Genomic DNA, 14,355 nt, shown 5'->3' on the forward strand with positions numbered 1-14,355 from the left:
CAAAATAAAATCAGTTGGTGGGGCATCTGTCTGATACTGTGAGAAATCTTCATGACATTTTTATGTTCATGAATAGAATGTGAATACTGCCGTTCAGGCAGCATCTTAAATCTAATATCAGACTTCCCTTGTACATTACATCATTGTGTTGGTCTCTCGCTTAAATAATCACAGAGATAGACCCTGCCAATATGTCATTCATATTTTATGAACTCGTATCAAGAGGTTGGCAAGCTATGTATACTGCCTATTGACCATTCAGGGGGAACATAGCAGGTGACCACAAGCTCCGTTGTAGTGGCAGGGATTGGTTGTAGCACTGCTGTGCTGATGTCTTCAGTGGAGCAGCAGCACCTGTTAGCTAGCTAGCGACTGCTCCTATGTGTGTGATGGTGATGACTTCACAGCCAGCTGTTTGAAACGGCAGGGCATTTGATTTCCATAACCTAAACCCACTGAAGGAGTCTGGATGAATGTGTGTTCCTCCAGATTCCCAGCTTGGCCCACAGGACACACCTCGCAATGTCTGCAGATGTGCTGCAGCATCGATTTTGCTTCTTTCATCATCTAGAGGTAGTGGTTCTCAATCTGGGGGTCAGGACCCCCCCAGGGATTTGTGAAAATGTTTTTCTTTATTAATGATTAAAATAATCATAAAATAAAGTTAAATATCCTGAAAAGGGGAACGAATAATCATTATTTGGTGTAGAAAATGCACCATTCTGTCTCTGCTTGATCATGTCTTGAAAAGGCATTCCTCTGGTTTTAGTGTCAAAAAGGTTGAGAATCAATATAAATTAAGATGTGACTCTTGTCACTTGGTATTTCACGACCGCATTATTATTCACGTCATGTCATTCCATTCGTTACTACCAAAATTGTAGAGAAGCAGGAACTGGGCTGTTTCAATTAGCAAGGCAACTTGGAACAAACGAGAAGGTCTTGCACACTGATTATTTGCAGACGATGTTTCAATCCCAAATGGTCTTCAGGGCGGACCTTCTCGTTCTTTTTCCAAAGTGATTTCTCTCTACAACAAAACTGCTCCTCAAGACTTTTATTCAAGTGTGCAGAAGTATTCTTCTGGTTAATTAGCAAGGCATCGACTTGTGTGGAAGAAAGGCCCGGGAGATACCCCACCTTGTCCCCAAATTGGAATCAAACCCAGGACCTTCTAGCTGTGAGGCGACAGTATTAACCACTACACCACGTGCCACCTAATAGTCAGAATCGTGTCTTTGTACTTTGTTTTATAAAGGTTTCTCCTAAACAACTGTTTATTCCCCAGGACTCCCCTCCCAGGAGCGCGGCCCCCACTCCGACCATAGTGCGTCCGCGTCCAGGGTCCCTACCGCTCCACCTGGGCTTCGACGCCTTCCAGCCCACCATGCCCTCCCCCACCTCCGTCATCACACAGACACCGCCCTCCAACCGCACGCTGTGGTGAGGCCTGCCCTCCACCCCCCACCCCTTATAGAACTATAACCCATTATAGTTTTAACAAGTGGGATTTTGCAATAGCTGCGACCGCATACGTGCAAACACACACACACACACACACACACACACACACACACACACACACACACACACACACACACACACATACGTTGCTATGTGAGTCACTAAAAGGGAGAGCCACTACTTTCCTTCCATTCCGCTGATTGGCGAAAGTTGTTAGGTACCGGTATGTATGTTATGTCAGTCCAATCCCCTCTCCTTCATACCTTTTGCACAATACTGCACAATTGCACAGCCCTGTTACATATTCTATTCCACTGTATTTTTATTCTAATTCAGTTTATATATTCCATGTTATTTTATTCTACTTTAATTGTCTGTTAATGTTGATTCACCAAACGACCAAGACGAATTCAAGTCAAGAGTTTTATTTGTCACGGCATACAAGTAATAAGAATAAGACATAACAGGTATAATGTACATAAAGTTTAAAATGCATGGTAAAAGACATGCTAAGGTCCTGCGATAGTGCAATACAGTGTTAAGCTACAGATGAGGCACTGGGTCTTATGTACACTACTATACTATACAATATACAGTTATACTATATATCCTTATGCTATCTTGCTATATCCATCTATTTCTATACAAGAACCACTCCCATTCTTTATTTTTATTTTTTATAAAGTAAAGTGACCTTTTCATTTTGTAAAGTGATCGTTTGGTGTGAGCGTGTGCAACACGTGTGTGTGTGTGTTCGTGCTAAAGTGACTGTTAGTGTGTGAGCGTATACAGTATGTGTGTTGTGTGTGTGCTCATGTGTGCTTGTGTGTGGAGAGTTCAGTGTTCAAGACTCTGATGGCCTGGGGGAAGAAGCTATTCCTTGTATCTGTAAGCAATAAAGACCTTCCTGATTCTGATTCTGATAGTCTGTCTGTGTGTGTGTGTGTGTAGCTCGCCAACCAGCCACTATCCCATGATGATGCTTCCCAACGGCCAGGCGGTGCCTGTGCTCCCAGGCCCGGGGCAGATGCCCTCCGTCATAAATGTAAGGCACGCCGCCATTTTAACTCGCTAGTATCTTCCACTTTTAATGACCTGATGTGATTCATGGATATTAACGTGTGTGTGTTGTGTGGTCTCTCCAGCTGGTCCGGCCCATGTGTATGATCCCCAACATTCCTGGTATCCCAGGCCCTCCTCTGGGTGGCAGCAGCAGTGGATCAAACTCACCCTCCGGCTATAGCATCCACTCCGAGGCCAAGATGGTCAGCAGCAGATTAGCTTTCTCTATTCTATTTCTGGCTCTCTATCGCCTTTTTTCTTTTTGTCTACCCCATTCACACACCCCCCAACCCCCGCAGCCTTCTTTTGCCCCATCGCATCATATCATATGACTGATTTTACGATACGGCAAATAGGCCGTTTCATATATTTAACCCTTACGGTTGAGGATCCAAGTTTTTAAGTGTGGTTTTGTGGACTGAAATCAAATGACTCGATGGGCTGACTTCTGCTGATGTCCTGGAAGGCTGCCGTGGGACTGGCCTTCTAGAACATTAGTACAATTGTGCTGGTCCTTTGATCCTCTCAAATCAAAATAGTTTGACTGCTCTCAGCAAAATATAATTCTGGCCCCAATTCTGCTTCCACGGCTGCCAGACTTCGGCAATAATGTCAAGTAGACTGGATCGTCTTGCTGTGTCGTTGTCTCTACAATTCTTTGGAATACATTTAGGTTTTTGATATCGGAACGTGACCATAACGTTTTCTTCCCACCATCTCAGGCGATGCAGTTTGATGATGTCACTTTCCTTACCTTGTAGAGCCAGTGGCGTCGCGTGGGTAAAATAACAGGGGATGCCAAAAAAAAAATATTAAAAAAAGAAAAATTATTACATATTTTTATTAATTTTTTTTTCTTTCTTTTAAGTCAAGCAGTCCCCATGTACACTACAGTATGGCTCGGCGGCCAGTCAAACTTTCTTTTAATTTATTTAATAGATTGCAGAATGGGTACAATACAGTACGGCTCAATACACACAATTTTATAAGGGGATGCAGACCAGAGAAAGACGTTTGTCTTGTTTACATCAGGGTCATTAATACTGCTGGAGCATTGGTTCATTTTTGCGCGCCGCGTGGGAGCAAATTTGAGACACATATTCGGTTGCAAAAAGGTGTCCCACGGTCTCCTCTATGGCCGTGAATATTTTCACGCGGATCGGAATCACGGCACGCCCGTGGGACACTTTTCCGTGTCTGCGAGTTTATTCCACGCTTTCGGCTTTCCTTTTCTAAGCATTTTCGGGGCTACATGTGAATGAGTAAAAGTTGCGGGACGCCCAGATGTTCCCACGATAGAAAGCTCGCGTGGAGCCCATAATAGGCTCACTTAAAGGGGAACTATCTTATAAATGGCCTTTTTGAGTGTTTAGCATTGTTTCCTAGCTATGTGAACTTATATTAATATGATCTATGTCTCAAAATTCTCATATTGGCGCATTCTTCCAATTCTCCTCTCACAATATTCACCCTCACTGAACTGAGTCGTTTGAAAATGTGCCTATATGTGATGTCATATAGTCACTGCTGCATGTTAATGTTCAGGCGAAGACGACGCTGCGCAGTGGTTTAGGTGGCACCTGCACCTGCACCTGCGTCCCAGGCTCAAAACAGCTTGAGATCTTGAGGTAGAAAAATGCTGTTTTTGAGGACTTGATTAGAAATACAAAACAATGAATAAAAAATATATATATATTACAGAGGTGTTCCATAGACTCACAGGAATTGTGTAAAAGTGCCCAAATAGTGAAAGAAATAGTAAAATAGTTCCCCTTTAATACAGCGTTTTTAAAATCACGCGACATTATCAGGGTCGCGAGCCGACCTTTTCCCCTCGTTTTCGATGATGGAAGTGATTTAATCTCGCGAGGATCGGGGCAATATTCGGCCCGTGGGAGCAGTCACGGGTTAATAAAATTTTCAAATGTGCAGAGGGGAGGCCACTTAGTCTGCTGACAGGCCCGTTTTAAGGTGTGGGCAGGGCTTGGGCGGCTAGGTGGTGTAGTGGGCAAGGCACTCGCCACCAATGTGGAGACGCTGGGTTCGCGTGTTCGAATCCAGCTCTCCACATTGTTTTCAGTTTGGCTGGTCGTCCGTACTAATACAATTGGCAGTATTAGAGGGTGGGAAACTGATGGGTGGGGATCGGGCGTTGTGGACAGCGACTCCTACAGGTCGGTTGGTGCGCCTGCGCAGTAGAATCAGGAAGTGTCGGGGGCAGCGTGAGCCTCCCACGCGTTACTCCTCGCCACTGAGAGATCGAGCTGCGCAGGTGAAAAGATGCGACTGCTGTTACCTCAAGTACCGGAGGGGACTTGTGCTATGTATGACTTTGTCCACATTGCAGCCGGCTTGTGGGAGGCAAGAAACAGCGTTCGTGACAGGGGAGGGTTGAATTGGATGATACGAAATTGGGATGGGAGAAAATATAGAAAATGGGAGAAAAAGTGGATAAAAAAAAGGTGTGGGCAGGGCTTTCGTCAGCTCGAATCTGATTGGCTAGTATTGGTTTTGGAGTCCACATACATGGGGAGGCTGGAGAAAGACACCTCCCCCCTGCCTCCTCTCCAGTCTCCTCTGCTGCAGTGAGTCTGACAGTGTGTTAGAGAGAGTGAGAAGGAGAAGAGGGAGATATTAAAAAAAAAAAAAACATGAAAAATAATGATTTTTTATTATTATTGTAAACTATATATATATATATTTTTTTTTTTTCATATTTCATATTTGATATTAATTCATATTTTTATAGGGAGGCCTGGCTTCCGTTGGCTTCCATGAGGATTCGCCACTGTGTAGAGCTCAAAACTCAAAAAATTGCAGAAAAGGTTCTTGGGAAGACTGGGAAAATGTAAACTTTTTCACAGTTGGTTGGGGTTGGTTTCCCAGGATCCAGAGCAATCCTACTTCCGGACGGATCCTCTATGAAGAGTCACTTTGCCAGATCTTTAAATTTTTCTGATGGTCTTTGCCGTGGGCTGTGTCTGGGAAGCTGACCTCAGAAGTGACATTCCATTTGGCACAGCCCCGTGGTTCATAAGTCTCCTATACTTTACTGTGAAGACTGTGTTATTTTGCAGCACAAAATGTAATCCGCTTGAAGAATTATCTGCATTAACAAGTCTACATATCTGATGAGACAAAAAACGATCTTATATACGATATATGATGAGACAAAAATGTGTTTTACAATTGCAAGAAACACATGTGTAGTTTAGATGATCTGCAAACTACAACCCGCAGCCAAGTTGGGAGTGTCATGTAGGTCATGGTGGTTAGGTTAGCTAGCAGCCATGCTGACCGTCTGCTGGAGTCTAGCGTATGGTTAGCTAAAGATATTTCCTACAAAAAATAAGTCACGCTAGCTAGCGTTTTCTTTTCATATGTGAAGGTAACTGGTGATTCCTTGGGAAATGTAATCCATTTGTAAAAAAAATTATAAAAAAAAGAACGAGCACGAAGCCGCCCAGACCATAGATATATAACACTAGATGGCTCAAGGCGGAGTCTCCTGCGTACTTCACCGGTGGCCATCTTGCGAGGGTGGACTACTGCTTTTAAGGTGATTATCGATAGGTTATGTATATAACCTAGTTATATGAGTACTGGCTGAGCGTCTCGCTCTTTCGCCATCGAGATATACCTCATCTCCAGTACCTACTGTACTACATGAACGAAAAACAAAGCACCCTTGCACTTGACCAGGCCCCGCCCCAGTGACTTACTATAAGTCACCAGGCGTGGTCACACTCGCGCTTCCTCGGAAAGAGTTTTCCATCAGAAAAACCCCCTCAAGGGACCTCAGGGCGCGCTAAGAGCGAGACGCTCAGCCAGTACTCATATAACTAGGTTATATACATAACCTATCGTTATATAGTCGTACTGGCGAATCGCGTCTCGCTCTTTCGCCATCGAGATATGGGGACAGAGCAGACGCGAGGACCGACAAATGTACCCCCTGAGGACCCGCAAGCCCTACACCAGGGGGGAGGGGAGTCCCATCACCCCCCCTTCCTAGCGAAGAGGGGGCGGCAGTCAACTCCACCCAAGTGCGAAAAGAGGGAACTAGAAACCTCTAACGCACAGGACAGGCGGGACCACGTGTGACACAACACCTTGTGGCACACACCCACACATCCCTGCTAACCCACCGAAAGGCGGGAAGCAGGGGAGGTTCCAGACCTCAGAACCGCCTGGGAGACAGAACCCCCAGTCATGTCCATGAGGTAAAACCTAACGAAGGGACCCGGGGAGGACCATGAGGCCGCAGCACAGATGTCCTCCACCGAGGCCCCTCCTAACAGGGCGGCAGAGGCCGCCACCCCACGAGTGGAGTGTGCCCTGACACCCCCAGGCCAGCCCAGCCAACGTGTAGCAAAGGGCAATGCCCTCGCACAACCAATGGGACAGGCGCTGTTTCGACAGTGCCTTACCAGCGCGAGAGCCACCGTAACAGACAAAGAGCTGATCAGTAGCCCTGAGGTCCTGAGTCCGGCTGAGGTAAAGCCCCAAAGCCCAGACAGGACACGACAGGTGATGGCTCGCCTCTAACTCATCAGCGTGAGGAGGCGGATGAAACGCCTGAACCACAATATCCCTGGAGCGAAAAGAGCTCCGGATATTTTTTGGCACGAAGACTGGATTAGGCCTCAGAGTTGCACCGCTATTGACACGAATAGACAAGCACTCAGGCCGCACCGAGAGAGCACAGAGCTCACCCACGCACTTAGCGGAGGTGATGGCCAGCAGGAACGCAGTCTTGAAAGACGGCTGTTCCAAAGGTGCCTGCTCAAGAGGCTCAAACGGGGCCTTGGACAACCGACCGAGGACCAATTGAAGGTCCCAACTCGGAGACAGAGAACGTTTCACCGGCTTAAGGCGCAGAGCGCCAAGCAGGAAACGCTTCACAAGAGGGTGGCCCTCAAACCCCTCATGACAAGAGGATATAGCCGCAGCATATACCCTCACCGTTGAAGCCGACAGTCTATCAAAAATAGACTGAAGAAAGGTAAGGACAGCGTCCAGGGGGCAGGACACCGGGTCCCAGCCCCCCACCTTACACCACTCTTGGAAAATACGCCACCTACCCGCGTAAACCGCGATAGTGGAGGGAGCCTGCGTGTTCCGGATGGTGTCAACCACAGAAGGGTCCATCCTCTCCAGACTCACCCTCTCACCAGCCAAACCATCAGGGGCTGGCCCAGCACAGGGAACCGACACAGAGACCCGTGCGCTTGAGAGAGGGCCCGTGACGACCAAGGAACAGGCCACGGCGGGGCTACCAAGAGCTGGATCAGGACCGGGAACCACACAGCCGTGCCCCGGTCCGGCGCAATCAGGATCAAGGTCCTGCGCTCCCGACGTACCCGCTCCAACAACTGACTTATCAGGTGCGTGGGGGGAAAGGCGTACAGAAGCCCGGGAGGCCATGGATACATCGAGAAGGCATCCACCCCCAAGGGAGGATCGTCCCCCCGACTGACCGAGAACCACAAGGGGCACTGGTGTGACTGTCTGCTCGCAAACAGATCCACGAGGCTTCCCCGAAGCGGTCCCAGACCTGCCCGACTGTCTCGACGTAGTGTCCACTCGTCGGGACGAGGACCGCCCCGCGACATCACATCTGCGCCCACATTCTCCCTGCCAGGGATGTGGAGCGCCCTCAGGCTGCGCAGATTGTGAGACTCCCACAGCCAGAGCCCGAACGCCGCCCGGTGCAGACGGATGGAGCGTACTCCACCCTGTCTGTTGATATACGCCGCTGCTGTCATGCTGTCCGTCCTGACCAAGACGTGCTCGCCTACCACTAAGTGGTCGAGCTGCTTGAGGACCAGGAGGACCGCCTTCAATTCCAACACATTGATGTGCATGGCACACCGGGCAGCATGGATTGTCCAGCTGCCCCCCACTGCGTTGGACCGACACGTCCCCCCCATCCCGTGAGGGAGGCGTCGGTGAATACTGTGACGTGCGACCGCCTGCTGCTCATGGGGACCCCGCTGGTGAGGGTACCAGGCCTCCTCCAGTGGGCGAGATCCCCCCGTATCGACAAGGGAACCTTCAACCGTTTCCACTTGTCCCTCACCGGGTCTATTTTCATGCTGGAAAACCACCTTTGTATCCTCCTCATGAAGAGGAGGCCAAGAGGGACCACAGAGTGAGCAGATGCCATCATACCGAGCAGGCGCATCACATACAGCGCCGTGACCGTCCCGCCAGGACGGAACCCCCTGAGCGCGGTGAGGATAGACACTCGCTGTTGCTCCGAGAGGGTAGCCCTCATGGGCCTTGAGCTTAGAACCAAGCCCAAGTACTCCACCTGTTGACTGGGAAGAGGCGTACTCTTATTCCAGTTCACAGCAAAACCCAGCTTGGTGAGGAATTCCACCACCAGCCTGGTATGAGACCTGGCGACCTCCTCCGACCGGCTGAGGAGCAGAATGTCGTTGAGGTAGAAAATAATTCGTATCCCTTGATGACGTAGATGCTCCAGTGCGGTCTCTACGCACTTGGTGAATGTGCGGGGGGCCAGAGAGTAGCCGAACGGCAACCTCTGGTATTCGTACGCCACGCCCTGAAACAGGAACCGTAGGAATTTCCTGTGAGGAGGGTAAATCGGGATGTGAAAATACGCATCCTTCAGGTCTATGGAGGTGAACCAGTCCCCCACCCTGACAGCGTTTAACAGGTGTTTGACGGTCAACATTCTGAACCGTCTTGCCACAATCAGAAGATTGAATGCGGACAGATCCAGTATAGGTCTGACAAGGGCATCCAAAATCATTAACTGCAAACTCCCCACCCTGGACTCCATACACAAACGTCACACCATCACACGCGCACACAAAATCATCAGTGACCCCCTGCACCCAGCTCATCACCTCTTCCAACACCTCCCCTCTGGTAGGAGGTTCAGGTCACTGGGCAGTCGCACGGTTAGGTTCAACAACAGTTTCTTCCCCAAGGCCATACAACTACTTAACTCCAACTCCTCCTAATTTTACCCCCTGCTGTTATGTTATGTTATGTTTATGTTATGTTATGTGTCTTCTTATGTCTTTGTGGACTGTGGTGTATTGTCGCAGCTACCACCTGCACCGTGCTCGAATTCCACCGGCCTGGCCGTGTGGCAATAAAAGGAACTTGAACTTGAACCTTTTTTGGGCACCAGAAAATAACGGGAGTAGACGCCCGACATCGCGTCCTCCCGTGGGACCACGACTACGGCCTGCTTCGCCAACAGGAATCGGGACAACGGTCCCTGATACAACCCACGAGGCAATCGCACCCAAGGGGGGACCCCGACAGAAAGGGCCGGTTTGATACGGGAGAAGCTGACATCATACCTGGTGACAAAAGCTCCCCCCCTGAACACCCCTCCAGAACATGCTGTTGTTCTGCAGCTGGACATGCAAGGTGTGAGGCCCCCATGGGTTCCTACACACCGTAGCCCTGCAGTGATATTACTACCACCCAAATCACGCGCGCCTGCCAGACCACTGCCGATCTTGCGGGAGTGGGAGGCACCAACGTCATACCCGGCCTGAGCATTCTTTCGAAGAGGCCTCGAGTCCCCCTGCTGACAACCTTTGAAGGTGACAGACGTAACACCAGGCTCACCAATCGCAGACGCATAACGCGTGGCGAGGGAGCCACGTGACGGCACAACATTCTCACGGACAGACCCAGGCTCAGCCATCAACTGGGTGTCAGCCCCTGTCCCCATGAGAAGCGAAACGTGGGGCCGCATGCGCTTCATTGAAGGCCCGCGGCCCGCAGCCAAAGGAAACAAATCAGAGCCCCTTTTCCGCTGGTGTTGGGGGAGGGAGTGATCGGAGAGCGGGCTGCACGCGGCAGGACGGCGACGGTTTCTTAGGTTGTGCTCATCCAATGTAGCCGATCCCTCGGCCGCCAAGGGTACCTCTGGCGGGGGAAACATGGCCGCCGGTCGAGGGCCTCGCCATAGTCGTTGACGAGGCCGTGCTCTCACCTCTGGCTGCATAGCGTGAGGCGGTGTGGGGCCCATGCCAAATACCGCCCGCGTTCCCGCAGAACGACAAAAAAGTCCTTCCGCGGTGTCATGTACAAAGGTCTAAGGACCACACAGAATAATAACTGGAGCCGGCTGCACATGAGCAAAAAACAGCCTCTCTCAGTAAATGCGTTTAAAGCAATGTCCCAGGTAGGTAAGAAAGCCACAACACAAGACGTTTTCCAAATAGTAAATTATATATTTAATGGAGGTAGGGCTTTAAACCTCCTCCATGGTGCACAGGGAAAAAGGTAGGGGAGAACAAACAAGGTATACATACAGACAAACACTTAGCAAAATATTAACGTGTCCGTCATAGGACACCACAACTAGTACAGGATTAATCCACACCAAGTGGTAAATGGCACCAAGCCACACAGTATCGCTCCACAGCTACAGCTAGTCAAGAAGGCAACCTCCTCACTCCACTCTGGAACGTGGCAGTGATCCAAATGAGGCGCCCGGACGTGTGTCATCTCCCACCCTGTTATTCACTCATCTCCATCCACTGCCTGCCTGAAGATGCACCAATCAGGTGCAACCAATCCAATCAGGGAGATGAGTGGCATCTGCGGAACAGAACAGAAGATTAGGAGATGACACAACATCACACATACAAAACAACACATTTACATATACTAACCTGATGTTCAGATGGTGTCATAAATACAGTAATAATGGTAATGACCAACCCACGTACCCATACCCATGTACGTCACACGCGGAAAGAGGAGCCTTAAGGAGAAGAAACCTTTCCTCCTCCCCAAGGGAAGAATGCTCCAACCAGAGATGCCTATTAACAAGTGTTGATAACATCCTGATCCTCCCTGCGGTTATAGCTTGCGAGTGATTCAAGATTTCTATAACCCCAAAAATACGCAAGATATTTTTAGCGTCGGCTGGCCCTGCAGCCCCACTACCCGACGCTAATGTGGACAGAAAAACAATCAGCTGAGCCACGACACTGGCCGCAGCTAAATTCCATCCTATGGCAGTATAACCCTCATCAGTCCATACTGCCACCTGCCGGGCCGACTCGCTCTCAAGCGTTGGCTTCCGGGTGGGACACCGTTCAACCCCGCAGGAGCACAGGATCGATGCTACCTGGCTTTCCAGCCACGGCACACCTGCCCTGCGCCCTGTTGTCAACCCATTTACCCGTAAAAAGGGTAAATAAGTCTCAGCAAAACCCCCCACATTAGCTACCGACTGACCTTCATCAATGAACCGGTTAAGAGGAGGGAAAAGCGGTGACATCCCACAGCGGGGAACATTAGAACAGTGACCCAGCATTATAGCATTAGTATTAGCAGCGCGCTCCAGGATAGCCTGGAAAACGTCCAACTCAGAGTCGCGTTTACCCAGATATCCTGCCCCTTGCGCCAATACACAACTCTGTTGTCTCATAGGACAACAAGCAGTATTACTAACACCAGCGTTAATGCCTGATGGCACAGAGCCTACCTGAGTGCGAGTTAGCTCGATAGCTATACATCGCACGTCGTCCCTCGATCTGCTGTCACAAGACGAGGAAACACCAGGACAGACCCGACGTGCCGTTGGAACATGCCGAGAAGATTCCAGGGGCTGGAAAATCTCCGGCGAAAACCCAACATTGTTCAATTTCTCTCTGCATTTCATAACACTAGTTACATAAGGTGCAAAGCACGGCCATGATGGAAAACGAAATAAGAGGAAGGGCGAGTATGACCACGCCTGGTGACTTATAATAAGTCACTGGGGCGGGGCCTGGTCAAGTGCAAGGGTGCTTTGTTTTTTGTTCATGTAGTACAGTAGGTACTGGAGATGAGGTATATCTCGATGGCGAAAGAGCGAGACGCGATTCGCCAGTACGACTATATAACTGCACAAACAAAAATACTTTTAACCCGCTGAAATCTTGACAGATTTACAAACTGTTTGGTTTATTACAAACGTTATTAACGTGGCTATGATTCTTGCTTATAATCTTTTTTATAATTATAATTATTTTTATATCAAAGTCTATTATAAGTATGCAGTATAACTACATCTGACGTTTTTAACAAACCCAACGGTTGAACATTTAGCAAGCTATGGTTATTTCAATAGTACATGCACCAATTGCACCATAGACATACATGCATGTTATGAGTGGGTGTTCTCCACCCTCGCAAGATGGCCGCGGCAACATCGGTCTCTGTTGGCCCAGACTCCCGGCGATGCTAACATCTCACTGTTGAGCGGCAGCTAACACTAGCTGTGTAGTGAGTTAGTCAATTACATGCAGTAATTAAACTACCGCTCACTCACAATTTAAGCTATAGCGCATCAACCCAGAGAACCAAGGTTAAACTACCACCGGTTCACTCACAATTGAAGCTAGTGCACCGTGAGGTCAGGTAGTTACAAGCAGACGGTGGGAAATACACAAAGGTATGCATGTGAAGAGGACATAATATATAATAATATAAACTGGCTGTACAGTTGAAGAAGCACAAGTAGAACTTCCTCATTTCAGCCAAGGAAACTATAAAAGAAGGAAGGGTCATTACGTCACTGTGTAGCGAGTGAATGCACATTGGTGCCAAGTGTGGGAACCTTTCGTTCGGCCAACATTGAAATAAATGGTATCGCCATCTCCTCGTTTATGTCATTTGAACAGGTTATGACCTCTGATGTCAGAATCATCAGCGATTTGGTGCAATCAATTACTGTAAAAAGAACAGTATTCCCTCGGGCACATGTTGCACAATCTTAAAATTTAAGGTATTTTGAACCAGGGAAGGAATTATAGTCGAGTCTCACTTCTGTGGTCTATGCTTACTCTGTTCCGGTACAGTGATACTGTTAGTCCTGGGTCTGTACTCCACACTGTATGGTTTTATTATTCATGTCATGCTTGTGGTTGTCCTGTAGCGTCTGAAGGCAGCGCTGTCCCAGCAGAGCCTGTGCGGTCAGAGCTTGGGACACATGTCCATGGGACACAGCCCCATGGTGCCCCAGAGGGTGGAGCACAGCCAGCTGCTGGTCCAGCACCCAGACGCCCCGTCCCCTGCACAGCCACAGGTACAGGATACACACACACACTCATTTAAATGTATTCGTTTATTTGGAATGGACAACATGTATTAACACATTGGGCGCCGGGGGTTGTGCCCATCATTGTACCCAGTCTGCCACCGTTGAAAGCCTATGGAGATGTTTACCTTCTTTGCAGGGCTATAACTTTTTAAATTGTATTGCTATATTGACATTACTATGCCCCATTCAACATCGATTATCTATCGTTCAAGATGTGGGAACGTTATATTTTTTCATTCATACATTGTTGTGTTAATACCGTCTAGAATATAAGTATGTTTTAAGGTTTTCTGCTGTAATTCCAAAAACGAGAGTTATAGGCCCTGACGCATATGATAGATTATCGATTGCCGTTTCTTTCCTATACGCGCTATATTAAAAAATTCAAATGTATATGATCGGTATACATTATGCTTCATCATGCGTGAAGGAAAGGGGGGGGGGGGGGGGGGCGTTTATAATTCCTTGATTGTCAGTAACGGCTTTATTTAGTATGGGTTGATATATTGATCAGATGGTTTGCAGTGAAATGAATAAACAATCGGGCTGAAAATAACGTTACTGTCCGCTTACTGTTCGCCGATGAGACTGGAGGAAAAAGATCCCAATTATTTGACGCCCATCTCCTAGATCCATTTCCGGTTTGTATGGCGCAATAAACGCCGAAATCATATCGATTATTGAGTTTAGAAAGCTATCCAAATGCACTATAGTGTTTGTCTGGATCCACGTAACAA

General features: G+C 48.5%; 1 protein-coding gene across 5 annotated transcripts in view; it reads left to right on the plus strand.

Annotated features, from left to right (window-relative positions):
* atf7a (activating transcription factor 7a) overlaps nt 1-14,355 on the plus strand; it is a 62,852-nt gene that overhangs the window by 45,643 nt on the left and 2,854 nt on the right. For all 5 annotated transcript variants that reach the window (XM_084333915.1, XM_084333913.1, XM_084333914.1 and 2 more), the window contains 4 exons: nt 1,289-1,443; nt 2,416-2,509; nt 2,610-2,729; nt 13,454-13,603. In XM_084333915.1, coding sequence (XP_084190041.1) covers nt 1,289-1,443; nt 2,416-2,509; nt 2,610-2,729; nt 13,454-13,603 — 519 coding nt within the window. The remainder of the gene's footprint in view (nt 1-1,288; nt 1,444-2,415; nt 2,510-2,609; nt 2,730-13,453; nt 13,604-14,355) is intronic.

The sequence above is a fragment of the Notolepis coatsorum genome, assembly GCF_963971535.1.
Source record: "Notolepis coatsorum genome assembly, chromosome: 17".
Lineage (NCBI taxonomy): Eukaryota > Metazoa > Chordata > Actinopteri > Aulopiformes > Paralepididae > Notolepis > Notolepis coatsorum.